The sequence below is a fragment of the Triticum dicoccoides genome, chromosome 7B, assembly GCF_002162155.2.
Source record: "Triticum dicoccoides isolate Atlit2015 ecotype Zavitan chromosome 7B, WEW_v2.0, whole genome shotgun sequence".
In the NCBI taxonomy this organism is placed as follows: Eukaryota; Viridiplantae; Streptophyta; class Magnoliopsida; order Poales; family Poaceae; genus Triticum; species Triticum dicoccoides.
This window is the reverse complement of record NC_041393.1, coordinates 395148703-395164800: the sequence shown is the minus strand read 5'-3', so window position 1 is coordinate 395164800 and position 16098 is coordinate 395148703. Positions and strand designations below refer to the sequence as shown.

General features: G+C 46.2%; 1 protein-coding gene across 2 annotated transcripts; it reads right to left on the bottom strand.

Annotated features, from left to right (window-relative positions):
• Nucleotides 1–11728: 11728 nt before the first annotated feature.
• On the bottom strand, nt 11729–14042 carry LOC119338913. 2 transcript variants are annotated; one of them, XM_037611123.1, is made up of 2 exons: nt 13348–14042; nt 11729–13269 (listed from the first exon to the last, which is right to left on the bottom strand). In XM_037611123.1, exons 1-2 carry the CDS (start codon nt 13645–13647, stop codon nt 12979–12981), a joined length of 591 nt encoding a protein of 196 aa, XP_037467020.1. In that variant the 5' UTR covers nt 13648–14042; the 3' UTR covers nt 11729–12978. The 2 variants fall into 2 exon arrangements, with proteins under 2 accessions (XP_037467020.1, XP_037467019.1); XM_037611122.1 differs by having other exon boundaries at nt 11729–13279; nt 13348–14040.
• Nucleotides 14043–16098: the final 2056 nt, after the last annotated feature.

The window sequence follows — 16098 nt, the reverse complement described above, 5'->3', positions numbered from 1 at the left end:
AGAGTTTGAACAAGGTCAGTATCAATCAATCCTCTGAACTACACCTCGTACGCAGATTTGGCGGAGTAGTGTCCATCGCTCGTTAGCTTCCAGTAGATGGTGTCCGCCCTGTTCGGATTAAGATGGATGGAAGATAGCTTTTCCCAAAGATTAGCAAACTCCGTTAGGTAGTCAACAAAGATGCCCGCGCTGATGTTGATTTGGGTGACCCAGAAGTTGTTGTGCATGGCCTTTTGGACACAACAATTCTTCCTTTTGGACAGCAGGAAGATGCGGGGGGCGATATCTTTGGGTCGTAACCCCTCGAGCCAGGCAGACTCCCAGAAAGAAGCACGAAGGCCATCCCCTATTTCCACCTTTGTAGCAGCCCCGAAAATGGCATGGTCGGTCTTGTCACATGGGTTCCTGAGACCCACCCAAGATTTGATCGGGTCCATCCATTCAAACCACAACCACTGAATACGCAATGCAGCGGCAAACTTTTTAAGGTTTAGAATACCCAGGCCTCCTTGAGTTTTTGATTTGCAAACTTGCTCCCAGCTAATTTTGCACTTGCCTCCGGTAACTTTATCACATCCTGCCCAAAAATAAGCCCGCCGCAGAGCATCAATCTTGTTTAGTAGTTCAACGAAAGATTCAAGGCCGTCATTAAGTAAATGGCAATTGTCGTGAGAACAGAGTTTACCAAAACAACCCTCCCAGGAGCGGCCACATGTTTTCCCAACCAGGGCGCAAGTTGGGTCAAGATCTTATCCTCAAGCAGTTGAAAGTGTATCCGCTTCAACCTCTTCACTGACAGAGGGAGACCAAGGTATTTCATTGGGAATGAAGAACAGTTGGCCGGGAAAGGTTGTAGGATGTCCGTGAGATCGAGATTTTCACAACGGATTGGGGAGACAAGGCTTTTGTTGCAGTTCGTGATCAGCCCAGTGACCTCTCCAAAATGCTTCAAAGTTTCAGCAAAAAACTTGACGTCATTCTTGTTGGGGGCCAGAAAAACGGCGGCGGCGTCTGCATAGAGGGAGGCCCTAATCGGCATTGTTGAAGGAAATATGCCCTAGAGGCAATAATAAATTTATTATTTATTTCCTTATATCATGATAAATGTTTATTATTCATGCTAGAATTGTATTAACCGGAAACATAATACATGTGTGAATACATAGACAAACATAGTGTCACTAGTATGCCTCTACTTGACTAGCTCGTTGATCAAAGATGGTTGTGTTTCCTAACCATAGACATGAGTTGTCATTTGATTAACGGGATCACATCATTAGGAAAATGATGTGATTGACTTGACCCATTCTGTTAGCTTAGCACTTGATCGTTTAGTATGTTGCTATTGCTTTGTTCATGACTTATACATGTTCCTACAACTATGAGATTATGAAACTCCCGTTTACCGGAGGAACACTTTGTGTGCTACCAAACGTCACAACGTAACTGGGTGATTATAAAGGAGCTCTACAGGTGTCTCCAAAGGTACATGTTGAGTTGGCGTATTTCGAGATTAGGATTTGTCACTCTGATTGTCGGAGAGGTATCTCTGGGCCCTCTCGGTAATGCACATCACTATAAGCCTTGCAAGGAATGTGGCTAATGAGTTAGTTACGGAATGATGCATTACGTAACGAGTAAAGAGACTTGCCGGTAATGAGATTGAACTAGGTATTGAGATACCAACGATCGAATCTCGGGCAAGTAACATACCGATGACAAAGGGAACACCGTATGTTGTTATGCGGTTTGACCGATAAGGATCTTCGTAGAATATGTAGGAGCCAATATGAGCATCCAGGTTCCGCTATTAGTTATTGACCGGAGACGTGTTTCGGTCATGTCTACATAGTTCTCTAACCCGTAGGGTCCGCACGCTTAAAGTTAGATGACGGTTATATTATGAGTTTATATGTTTTGATGTACCGAAGGTAGTTCGGAGTCCCGGATGTGATCACAGACATGACGAGGAGTCTAGAAATGGTCGAGGCATGAAGATTGATATATTGGACGACTATGTTCGGACACTAGAATAGTTTCGGGAGGTTTCGGACATTTATTGGAGTACAGGGAGTTACCAGAACCCCCCGGGAAGCTATTGGGCCTTATGGGCCTTGGTGGAAAGGAGAGAGGGAGGCCAGGAGGTGGCGCGCGGCCCCCCTTGCCCCAATCCGAATTGGGAAAGGGAAGGGGGCGGCGGCCCCCCTTCTCCTTCCTTCTCTCCACCTCCTCCTTCCCCCTTCTCCTACTTGGAATAGGAAAGGGGGGCCAAACCTACTTGGAGTAGGATTGCCCCCCCCTTGGGCGCGCCTCTCCCCTTGGTCGGCCCTCTCCTCCTCCCCCCCCCCTTTATATACGGAGGAAAGGGGCACCCCATAGACACAACAATTGACCCATGAGATCTCTTAGCCGTGTGCGGTGCCCCCCCTCCACCATAATCCACCTCGATAATATCATAGCAGTGCTTAGGCGAAGCCCTGCGTCGGTAGAACATCATCATCGTCACCATGCCATCGTGCTGACGGGACTCTCCCTCAAAGCTCGGCTGGATCGGAGTTCGAGGGACGTCATCGAGCTGAACGTGTGTTGAACTCGGAGGTGCCATGCGTTCGGTACTTGATCGGTCGGATCGTGAAGACGTACGACTACATCAACGGCGTTGTGCTAACGCTTCCGCTTTCGGTCTATGAGGGTACGTGGACATACTCTCCCCTCTCGTTGCTATGCATCACCATGATCTTGCATGTGCGTAGGAATTTTTTTGAAATTACTACGTTCCCCAACAGTGTAATCCGAGCCTAGTTTTATGCGTAGATGTTATATGCATGAGTAGAACACAAGTGAGTTGTGGGCGATACAAGTCATATTGCTTACCAGCATGTCATACTTTGGTTCGGCGGTATTGTTGGATGAAGCGGCCCGGACCGACATTACGCGTACGCTTACGCGAGACTGGTTCTACCGACGTGCTTTGCACATAGGTGGCTGGCGAGTGTCAGTTTCTCCAACTTTAATTGAACCGAGTGTGGCTACGCCCGGTCCTTGAGAAGGTTAAAACAACACTAACTTGACGAACTATCGTTGTGGTTTTGATGCGTAGGTAAGAACGATTCTTGCTCAGCCCGTAGCAGCCACGTAAAACTTGCAACAACAAAGTAGAGGACGTCTAACTTGTTTTTGCAGGGCATTTTGTGATGTGATATGGTCAAGACGTGATGCTATATTTTATTGTATGAGATGATCATGTTTTGTAACCGAGTTATCGGCAACTGGCAGGAGCCATATGGTTGTTGCTTTATTGTATGCAATGCAATCGCCCTGTAATTGCTTTACTTTATCACTAAGAGGTAGCGATAGTCGTAGAAGCAATAGGTGGTGAAATGACAATGATGCTACGATGAAGATCAAGGTGTCGCACCAGTGACGATGGTGATCATGACGGTGCTTCGGAGATGGTGATCACAAGCACAAGATGATGATGGCCATATCATATCACTTATATTGATTGCATGTGATGTTTATCCTTTATGCATCTTATTTTGCTTTGATTGATGGTAGCATTATAAGATGATCTCTCACTAAATTTCAAGGTATAAGTGTTCTCCCTGAGTATGCACCATTGCGAAAGTTCTTTATGCTGAGACACCACGTGATGATCGGGTGTGATAGGCTCTACGTTCAAATACAACGGGTGCAAAACAGTTGCACACGCGGAATACTCAGGTTAAACTTGACAAGCCTAGCATATACATATATGGCCTCGGAACACTGGGACCGAAAGGTCGAGCGTGAATCATATAGTAGATATGATCAACATAATGATGTTCACCATTGAAAACTACTCCATCTCACGTGATGATCGGACATGGTTTAGTTGATTTGGATCACATGATCACTTAGATGATTAGAAGGATGTCTATCTAAGTGGGAGTTCTTGAGTAATATGAATCATGAACTTAGTACCTGATAGTATTTTGCTTGTCTATGTTTGTTGTGGGTAGATGGCTCGTGTTGTTGTTCCGTTGAATTTTAATGCGTTCCTTGAGAAAGCTAAGTTGAAAGATGATGGTAGCAATTACACGGACTGGGTCCATAACTTGAGGATTATCCTCATTGCTGCACAGAAGGATTATGTCCTGGAAGCACCGCTGGGTGCCAGGCCTACTGCAGATGCAACTAACGATGTTAAAAACGTCTGGCAAAGCAAAGCTGATGACTACTCGATAGTTTAGTGTGCCATGCTTTACGGCTTAGAACCGGGTCTTCAACGACGTTTTGAACGTCATGGAGCATATGAGATGTTCCAGGAGTTGAAGTTAATATTTCAAGCAAATGCCCGGATTGAGAGATAGAAGTCTCCACTAAGTTCTATAGCTGCAAGATGGAAGAGAATAGTTATGTTAGTGAACATATATTCAAAATGTATGGGTATAATAATTACTTGATTCAACTGGGAGTTAATTTTCCTGATGATAGTGTCATTGACAGAATTCTTCAATCACTGCCACCAAGCTACAAGAGCTTCGTGATGAACTATAATATGCAAGGGATGAACAAGACTATTTCCGAGCTCTTCGCAATGCTAAAAGTTGCGGAGGTAGAAATCAAAAAGGAGCATCAAGTGTTGATGGTCAACGAGACCACCAGTTTCAAGAAAAAAGGGTAAAGGGAAGAAGAAGGGGAACTTCAAGAAGAACGGCAAACAAGTTGCTTCTCAAGAGAAGAAACCCAAGTCTGGACCTAAGCCTGAGACTGAGTGCTTCTACTGCAAGCAGACTGGTCATTGGAAGAGGAACCGCCCCAAGTATTTGGCGGATAAGAAGGATGGCAAGGCGAACAAAGGTATATGTGATATACATGTTATTGATGTGTACCTTACTAATGCTCGCAGTAGCACATGGGTATTTGATACTGGTTCTATTGCTAATATTTGCAACTCGAAACAGGGGCTACGGATTAAGCGAAGATTGGCTAAGGGCGAGATGATGATGCGCGTGGGAAATGGTTCCAAAGTCGATGTGATCGCGGTCGGCACACTACCTCTACATATACCTTCAAGATTAGTCTGAATAATTGTTATTTGGTGCCAGCTTTAAGCATGAACATTATATCTGGATCTTGTTTGATGCGAGACGGTTATTCATTTAAATCAGAGAATAATTGTTGTTCTATTTATATGAGTAATATCTTTTATGGTCATGCACCCTTTAAGAGTGGTCTATTTTTATTGAATATCGATAGTAGTGATACACATATTCATAATGTCGAAGTCAAAAGATGCAGAGTTGATAATGATAGTGCAACTTATTTGTGGCACTGCCGTTTGGGTCATATTGGTGTAAAGCGCATGAAGAAACTCCATACTGATGGGCTTCTGGAATCACTTCATTATGAATCACTTGAAACTTGCGAACCGTGCCTCATGGGCAAGATGACTAAAACGCCGTTCTCCAAAACTATGGAGCGAGCAACAGATTTGTTGGAAATCATACATACTGATGTATGTGGTCCAATGAACATTAAGGCTCGCGGCGGGTATCGTTATTTTCTCACCTTCACAGATGATTTGAGCAGATATGGGTATATCTACTTAATGAAACATAAATCTGAAACATTTGAAAAGTTCAAAGAATTTCAGAGTGAAGTGGAAAATCATCGTAACAAGAAAATAAAATTTCTACGATCTGATCGTGGAGGAGAATATTTGAGTTACGAGTTTGATTTACATTTGAAACAGTGCGGAATAGTTTTGCAACTCACGTCACCCGGAACACCACAATGTAATGGTGTGTCCGAACGTCGTAATCGTACTTTACTAGATATGGTGCAATCTATGATGTCTCTTACTAATTTACCGCTATCGTTTTGGGGTTATGCTTTAGAGACAGCCGCATTCACGTTAAATAGGGCACCATCAAAATCCGTTGAGACGACGCCTTATGTACTGTGGTTTGGCAAGAAACCAAAGTTGTCGTTTCTTAAAGTTTGGGGTTGCAATGCTTATGTGAAAAAACTTCAACCAGATAAGCTCGAACCCAAATCGGAGAAATGCGTCTTCATAGGATACCCAAAGGAGACTATTGGGTACACTTTCTATCACAGATTTGAAGGCAAGACTTTTTTTGCTAAATTCAGATCCTTTCTAGAGAGGGAGTTTCTCTCGAAAGAAGTGAGTGGGAGGAAAGTAGAACTTGATGAGGTAACTGTACCTGCCCCCTTATTGGAAAGTAGTTCATCACATAAACCGGTTCCTATGACGACTACACCAATTAGTGAGGAAGCTAATGATATTGATCATGAAACTTCAGATCAAGTTACTACCGAACCTCGTAGGTCAACTAGAGTAAGATCCGCACCAGAGTGGTACGGTAATCCTATTCTGAAGGTCATGTTACTTGAACATGGCGAACCTACGAACTATGAGGAAGCGATGATGAGCCCAGATTCCGCAAAATGGCTTGAGGCCATGAAATCTGAGATAGGATCCATGTATGAGAACAAAGTGTGGACTTTGGTTGACTTGCCCAATGATCGGCAAGCCATCGAGAATAAATGGATCTTCAAGAAGAAGACTGACGCTGATGGTAATGTTACTGTCTACAAAACTCGACTTGTTACAAAAGGTTTCGACAAGTTCAAGGAGTTGACTACGATGAGACTTTCTCACCTGTAGCGATGCTTAAGTCTGTCCGAATCATGTTCGCAATTGCCGCATTTTATGATTATGAAATATGGCAAATGGATGTCAAAACTGCATTCCTGAATGGATTTCTAGAAGAAGAGTTGTATATGATGCAACCAGAAGGTTTTGTCGATCCAAAAGGTGCTAACAAAGTGTGCAAGCTCCAGCGATCCATTTATGAACGGGTGCAAGCCTTTCGAAGTTGGAATAAACATTTTGATAGTGTGATCAAAGCATATGGTTTTATACAGACTTTGGGAGAAGCCTGTATTTACAAGAAAGTGAGTGGGAGCTCTGTAGCATTTCTGATATTATACGTAGATGACATATTGTTGATTGGAAATGATATAGAATTTCTGGATAGCATAAAAGGATACTTGAATAAAAGTTTTTCAATAAAAGACCTTGGTGAAGCTGCTTATATATTAGGCATCAAGATCTATAGAGATAGATCAAGACGCTTAATTGGACTTTCACAAAGCACATACCTTGATAAAGTTTTGAAAAAGTTCAAAATGGATCAAGCAAAGAAAGGGTTCTTGCATGTATTATAAGGTGTGAAGTTGAGTCAGACTCAATGCCCGACCACAGCAGAAGATAGAGAGAAAATGAAAGATATTCCCTATGCTTCAGCCATAGGCTTATCATGTATGCAATGTTGTGTACCAGACCTGATGTATGCTTAGCAATAAGTTTAGCAGGGAGGTATCAAAGTAATCCAGGAGTGGATCACTGGACAGCGGTCAAGAATATCCTGAAATACCTGAAAAGGACTAAGGATATGTTTCTCGTTTATGGAGATGACAAAGAGCTAGTCGTAGATGGTTACATCGATGCAAGCTTTTACACTGATCCGGACGATTCTAAATCGCAAACCGGATACGTGTTTATATTGAACGGTGGAGTTGTCAGTTGGTGCAGTTCTAAACAAAGCGTCGTGGCGGGATCTACATGTGAAGCAGAGTACATAGCTGCTTCGGAAGCAGCAAATGAAGGAGTCTAGATGAAGGAGTTCATATCCGATCTAGGTGTCATACCTAATGCATCGGGTACAATGAAAATCTTTTGTGACAATACTGGTGCAATTGCTTTGGCAAAGGAATCCAGATTTCACAAGAGAACCAAGCACATCAAGAGACGCTTCAATTCGATCCGGGACCAAGTCCAGGTGGGAGACATAGAGATTTGCAAGATACATACGGATCTGAATATTGCAGACCCGTTGACTAAGCCTCTTCCACGAGCAAAACATGATCAACACAAAGGCTTCATGGGTGTTAGAATCATTACTGTGTAATCTAGATTATTGACTCTAGTGCAAGTGGGAGACTAAAGGAAATATGCCCTAGAGGCAATAATAAATTTATTATTTATTTCCTTATATCATGATAAATGTTTATTATTCATGCTAGAATTGTATTAACCGGAAACATAATACATGTGTGAATACATAGACAAACATAGTGTCACTAGTATGCCTCTACTTGACTAGCTCATTAATCAAAGATGGTTGTGTTTCCTAACCATAGACATGAGTTGTCATTTGATTAACATGATCACATCATTAGGAGAATGATGTGATTGACTTGACCCATTCCGTTAGCTTAGCACTTGATCGTGTAGTATGTTGCTATTGCTTTCTTCATGACTTATACATGTTCCTACAACTATGATATTATGCAACTCCCGTTTACCGAAGGAACACTTTGTGTGCTACCAAACGTCACAACGTAACTGGGTGATTATAAAGGAGCTCTACAGGTGTCTCCGAAGGTACATGTTGAGTTGGCGTATTTCGAGATTAGGATTTGTCACTCCAATTGTCGGAGAGGTATCTCTGGGCCCTCTTGGTAATGCACACCACTATAAGCCTTGCAAGCAATGTAGCTAATGTGTTAGTTACGGAATGATGCATTACGTAACGAGTAAAGAGACTTGCCGGTAACGAGATTGAACTAGGTATTGAGATACCAACGATCGAATCTCGAGCAAGTAACATACCGATGACAAAGGGAACAACGTATGTTGTTATGCGGTTTAACTGATAAAGATCTTCGTAGAATATGTAGGAGCCAATATGAGCATCCAGGTTCCGCTATTGGTTATTGACCGGAGACGTGTCTCGGTCATGTCTACATAGTTCTTGAACCCGTAGGATCCGCACGCTTAAAGTTAGATGACGGTTATATTATGAGTTTATATGTTTTGATGTACGAAGGTAGTTTGGAGTCCCGGATGTGATCATGGACATGACGAGGAGTCTCGAAATGGTCGAGACATGAAAGTTGATATATTGAACGACTATGTTCGGACACCGGAATAGTTCCGGGAGGTTTCAGACATTTATTGGAGTACCGGGAGTTATGGGACCCCCCCCCCCCGGGAAGCTATTGGGCCTTATGGGCCTTAGTGGAAAGGAGAGAGGGAGGCCAGGAGGTGGCGCGCGGCCCCCCTTGCCCCAATCCGAATTGGGAAAGGGAAGGGGGCGGTGGCCCCCCTTCTCCTTCCTTCTCTCCACCTCCTCCTTCCCCCTTTTCCTACTTGGATAGGAAAGGGGGGGCCAAACCTACTTGGAGTAGGATTGCACCCCCTTGGGCGTGCCTCTCCCCTTGGCCGGCCCTCTCCTCCTCCCCCCTTTATATATGGAGGAAAGGGGCACCCCATAGACACAACAATTGATCCCTGAGATCTCTTAGCCGTGTGCGGTGCCCCCCTCCACCATAATCCACCTCGATAATATTGTAGCGATGCTTAGGTGAAGCCCTACATTGGTAGAACATCATCATTGTCACCACGCCGTCGTGCTGACGGAACTCTCCCTCAAAGCTCGGCTGGATCGGAGTTCGAGGGACGTCATCGAGCTGAACGTGTGCTGAACTCGGAGGTACCGTGCGTTCGGTACTTGATCGGTGGGATCGTGAAGACGTACGACTACATCAACCGCGTTGTGCTAACGCTTCCGCTTTCGGTCTACGAGGGTATGTGGACATACTCTCCCCTCTCGTTGCTATGCATCACCATGATCTTGCGTGTGCGTAGGAATTTTTTTGAAATTACTACGTTCCCCAATAATTGCTTGAGCACCAACATGGTGCATTTTTTCATGTTTCGTTGCCTTTCGAAGGATGTGGTGGAGCGGGTCAATGGCAAGCACAAATAGGAGGGGTGATAGTGGGTCCCCCTATCTCAATCCTTGTCTAAGCTTTATTGGGTTACCGGGAACTCCATTAAGAAGAACACGAGAGGAAGTCGAAGATAAAACTGTTGAAACCTAGCCTCAGAATCTAGGAGGGAAGCCGAGGTGTTGGAGCAAATCAAGCAGGAAGTCCCATCTCACGGAGTCAAAAGCTTTTTTGATGCCAAGTTTGAATAGAAGAGCCGGTGTTTTCTTGCGATGTAGCCTCCACGCAATGTTGCGCACATACATGAAGTTGTCATGAATGCATCTTTTCTTAATGAACGCGCTTTGGGCTTGCGAGACAAGGTCATTCATGTGGGGTGCTAGCCTGTTGGACATTAACTTGGCAATGATCTTAGCAACAACATGAATAAGACTAATGGGGCGGAAGTCGGTGATGTCCTCAACACCGTCCTTCTTTGGAATGAGGACGACATTCGCAGAGTTCAACCAGTGGAAGTGAGAAGCGTGAAGATTCGCGAAGTGGTTGATGGCCATCATGATGTCATCTTTGACAATGTTCCAGCAAGCCTTGAAGAAAGCACCAGTAAACCCATTTGGGCCTGGCGCTTTGTCGCTCGGCATATCAAACACGGCCGCCTTCACTTCCTCCTGTGAGAAGGGCTCATCAAGGTCCCGTAGGTCACAACCGGGGGAAGGGAGGATCTCCCAATTGATATCAATGCCGCATCGGGGTCCTTTCTTAGCAATGTTGATGGACAATATTTTCTTTCTGCCCGTGCTCAGTAACCCATCCATTGTTGTGCTTTAGGCGGTGGATAAAGTTCTTTCTTCTCTGATGGTTAACCCGAAGATGGAAGTAGCGAGTGTTGGCATCCCCTTCTTTTAAATTCGTAGTTCTTGAATTTTGACGCTTACGCGCCTTTTCCAACACCGCCAAGCCGATGACCTTTCTCTTAAGTCTTTGCCGTAGGTCCCCCTCATCCGGGGATAGCACCCTTTGTTCCTGGGCCAAGTCCAAGTGCAATATAACCTCCAGGGCCATGTGTAGCTGAATCTTGGACTGTGCAAAAAGGGTCTTACTCCATTTGCGAAGCTTCTGGCTAGTTCTCTTTAATTTGTTGAAGAGTCTTTGGAAAGGCTCCACATGACCAGAGTGCTCGTTCCAAGCTGCCATAACCACATTCTGAAACCCGGGCATTTTTGTCCAGTGGTTCTCGAAGCGGAAAGACTTGGGCCTCTTTGGTCCTAAGTTGTTGGCTAGCAAAAGAGGACAATGGTCTGATAGTGACGAGGAGAGGGCATGGAGAATGTGGGTCGCGAAGTCGATGTCCCAATCAACATTACAAAAGAAGCTATCGAGTTTGCATTGTGTTGGATTGTTTTGTTCATTGCTCTAAGTAAAACGTCTATTTTGAAGGTGGATCTCCTTGAGCTCGCAAGCATTGAGGGTGTTTCGGAATCGGACGTGGCGGCTGCGGTCCACATCGGCACGGTTTTTGTCTCGGGCATGGTATATTTGATTGAAGTCCCCATGAACCAGCCATCTTGTGCGTGATGGAGGTTTTTGTGATGTTAGCTGAAGGAAGAAAGCATCCTTGTTGTTGTTGCGAGTGGGTCCATAGACCGTAGTTAGCTTGAATGTTTTCTGGACCGAGGTATTCTTGAGGGTGACTGCTGCAGAGAGGAAATAGACGCCCATTTGAACATTTGTGACCGAAACAGTGGATTCGTTCCAGAGGAGCAAGTTTCCTCCTTTTGTGCCGTCGGCAGGCCGTTGAGCAAAATTCTTCAAGCGCTGTCCACCTAAGTAGGTAGCGACAACGGGTCAACATTCTGAAGCTTAGACTCTTGGATGCAAACCGGAACACATGAGGATGCAGCGATGGTCTCATGGACAGTAGCTCTTCGATTTGGGCAGTTCAGCCCTCGCACATTCCAGCACTGGATTGATAAGTTGTTTTCTAACATTTGGGAACCAGAGCTACCTCATAACCCACATGGGGAACACATAACTTCTTGAACGCTACAGCCATATTTGGTCTCGCTAGGACCCAGATCATTGGTGCACAGGCGCAGCCACAAACAGGCGTGGTAGCGACGACCAGTCTCGCCAGGCCCAAGTTCAGTGGCGCACAGGCGCAACCACAAACAGGCGTACAGAACCACACTAAGGACCGGCTATTAGGGTGCACTAACATGAGAAACCTGGCTACATCATCAGCGGCAGACGGAACTTCAAGCATCCCCAGCAGCCTGCTCGCTCACATCCGGCTCACCTTCCCCTCCATGAAGCACCAGGGCGTCCTCGACCGCGGTGGAGAGGTCACAATCAAGCTGAAACAGCGCACGCAGCACCGCAATCGCAATGTCAGGAAGGCGATCATGGAACAGATTAGCAAACTTGATGATTGCCGTCTCCGTGACCTGTTCGCCTTCAGCAACGATGCCCATCCGGTGGCATAGAAGTTGCTCCGCAAGCTTGGCAATGGGCACACCCCTTTTCTTGGCCCGAAGCCGTGGGCTTTGTCTCTGCAACTGGAACCCAGTGACACCTGCCAAAGTTTTGTGTCTCGCCTTGGGAGGTCTTGGGGGAGTTGTGCATGGCGAGGGAGACGGCAGCAGGGCCGGCATGCGAGGAATGAAGATTGGAGTAGCTGCGTCTTCAGTCAAGCATCCCGGGGAGGAGTAGTGGATGGGTGTAGATCTTGCCTCACTGTTGTGGTCCAGGCCCGGGCTAGTATCTTGTTGCATATCCGGAGGGGTTGGCGTCGAGAGTACCGCACCAGAGGAGTTAAAAGATGCAGCTGCCTGGGTACAGAGCTGGGGTGATCTCCCCATCAGGTGTTGCCAGCACAAGCTCAGGCTTTGCCTGCATCGAAGAATCTCGCGTCTCACAATCATCCAGCGAGAAGGACGGCTGGATCCTGGCATCTAGACCGGCGGTGGTTCCACAGAGCCAGCCCATGGCAGAGCTGGTAGTCTCGATCTCGATAATGTCCTGAGCGGTGGTGCGCGGCAATGGCGGAGGCGAGACCATGGCAGAGCTGGTAGTCTTGATCTCGAGATGTCTCGAGAGGTGGTGCGCGGCGATGGCGGAGGTGAGCGTCCGCGAGAATCCAGGGTGGCAGCGGCAACAGAGTCTCGGGACGACGCGTCAGGCGAGCGGTCGTGCGCTCTGTTCCTTGCCCTTCGGCCCGAAGCAGGCTAACCGCACCACACTCATTATCGTCGTCGTCATCGTGGCGACCCGGCGCCGGCACATGTCTTTCTCGATGGCGGGGCTCTCCGTCGACAGGATGCGAGCGGGTGATTGGTCCAGCGGGGTGCAGGCATGCTGCAGAAGAACTAGGCAACCGTTGTACGGTGGCCGCAGGCGAAGCGTCTGAGGTGGAGGCGGTGGTGGCGTCTTCAGGGGGTTGGTGCAGTTCCGAGCGCGATGGCCAATCTGACGGCATCTGAGGCAGGTGAATGGATTTCGACATTCAATCTTCAGGTGTCCTTTGAGGAGGCAACAATGGCTTACTCTATGAACTTGACGAATGCTCTCTGCCCAGGGGCAGAAAATGAAGACGCGGGTCGGCGGCTCGGAAGCTGGAGGTCGGAGCGCCGCTGACGCCACCAATATGTTGGCCGAACGAGATGCCATTCCTCCGACCGGCTGCAGTCCGCATCGGGGCACCACCTTGAGTCCGCAGAAGGAGGTGCATGGCTCGAGGATGTGCCCCGCCTTGAACCTGCAACAGGAGACGCCGGGCTCGAGGAGGCGTCCCGCGCCGCACGCCGACACGCCGACATGGAGGCAGCCGGCGCCGCTTTCAGACATGGCCGGAGGAGGCCATGGACGGGGAGCTTGGGGGTGGGATCCAGCAGGGCATCCTGAGAAGCGAACCACACCTTGCGGAACGCCTTATCGCACCTGAGGCCGCCGCGCAGCACTCCGGCAGAGCAGCGCCGGTCTGGATACGCAGATCTAAGGAGCCCCCCTCAAGCTGTGGGAAGAGGGCCACCAGCGGATCTGGTCGCAAGAACCACGGCATAGGGAATCCCGGAGGGAACCGCGGCGAGACCGGGGAGTAGCCTTGTTGGGATGGAGGGAGCTGGGCGGCGACAATGGTGGCTGCGGGCACCGGAGTGGTGCGTCGCAGGAGCGTGGGAGCTAGAATTATCTAGTGGCTTTTCAACCATCAAAACAGGGCACATCATTTAGGCAACATATCCTGTGAATCCGAGGTGTGTTGTGTATCCTTGTATCCCTTCGTTTTCAGCCCCACGATTAAAATCCCAGGTCTCACGTGCAGTCAAGCAAATATTAACACTTATCCTCCCACTTTGTAAATAACATGCATTTTTCATTCACAAAAAAAACCCTAAAGCCTCTGATCTCAGGCCTGACTCTGATCCAAGATCCCCAACCCAAGGCCTCGAGTCGGGCGTCCTTCCCCAAATCATCCTTGCCAAATCCTTCGCATCGGCTCCCGAATCAAATCCCAACAGGAGGACTCCTACGATCGCAGCCATGGCCTGGAAGATTCCCTGGAAGTCCTACAAGTAGCGGTGACAACGGGTACTCGACGGGCGACGGCCACCACAGACGGCGACTAAGCCTCTGAACTGACGACGTTACGCGGCAGTGACGAAGCCTCTCCCCTGGATGGCCTTCCCCGACCGCGATGATTCAGCTGTAGCCCCTCGTCTAGAGAAAGCTATAGGTTGCAGCAGATGTGCAAGTGCAAATATTGTCCTTCTGTATTCAGCCACGTGACACGCACTGACGCACACTACTAATGTGAATGCTTGTATTAGCAGATTGTATCAATACTAGCTGAGTGCCCGCGCGTTGCCACGGAATGGCAAAAAATATTAATCAAAATTTTTGTTCTTCCAAAAAGTGTGTTAAACAAGACAACATGTTGATTCCATCCATATAACAACTCCATTGATTCTCTACCACACTCACCGTGTCTCTTTAACAACCATATCTCCTTCAAGCAGTAACTTTCACACTGTTCGCATGCACGTAGCATAGCAGCCACTTAAAAAATAAGTCATCTCGCCCTTCCATCGCCTTGGAATATTTGTTTTAACTTAATCAAGTCTATAGAATAAAATTGACCATGGATGCATCATTCCTCAAAATCCAACATGTTCTACCATGTACACTAACTGAAAATTAGCAATATAAAATGAGTACGAAAGAAGAGGTTAGCAAATAGCAAGGGATTCCCCACTCCACATTGAAAACTAATAAAGAAATATTTCTTCAAAGCAGTTTACCACAAATATGCGGACACCTCTATGTCTATTTTTTTTATTTGTAAATTTATCAGACCAATCAACCTTCTGTTAATAACACAGAACTTGCATGCTCTAGCATTCCTCAACTTCTATTTCAGAACATGAATTTGGTTTTGGATTTATTATGTTCCACTTTTCAAAGCTGGTTCAATGTTTGGATCTACTTTTGGGTCTGCAAAATGAAATATAGATAAATAGAAGATAGATAGACCAATAACTTGAAGGATACAATGTAAATTCTGAATACTTCCGCACAGAAAACCTTGTATATGTTCCCAATACATGAGCTGATGTGACTTATATGCATTCCAAATTTCCAATATCTACTGCATGCTAGTTCAACTCATCCAGGATCTTCCTCCTGCCACCGTAAAATATCTGACTGCATACAACATTATTGCAGATGCACACACTAAAAAACAATATGGAATTAGTTCGTCCAATATCTATCAAAAGGACGTACCCCTGGCGGCAATATCAGATACAAGCTACAAGATAGAGTGTGAAAATGTGAAACAAAAAAAGTAATAGAAGATAAGAGATACAAAGCACACTAACCATGCAAGAAGTGAAGCAAAATTTGAAAGACGACATTTTCAACATTAAGATTCAGAATATACTGAAACCTATGTATGAAATAATACATTTTTTTCACATGCCAGCTGAAACACAAAACAGTACAAGAGAGCAACAGCAATTATATTCAAAGGCATGCATGGCTATTGCTAAATTGGTGTTTACTGGGCCGGTATTTCTCATTACAACATCTATGTAGGATAATTATTCCGAAATCCAACCTTCCACGGAGTTACATTCATTGGCCACATAGGAAATTCCATTTCTAACTTCTGGCATTGTCACGACGTTCTATTCTAGTGTTTCATTTTGCCTATGTCTACTCAAATTTCATGTTCACACAACTATACCTAAGACTTCTACAGAGGCACACGTACATGCACAACTTCTCACTCCTTACCCT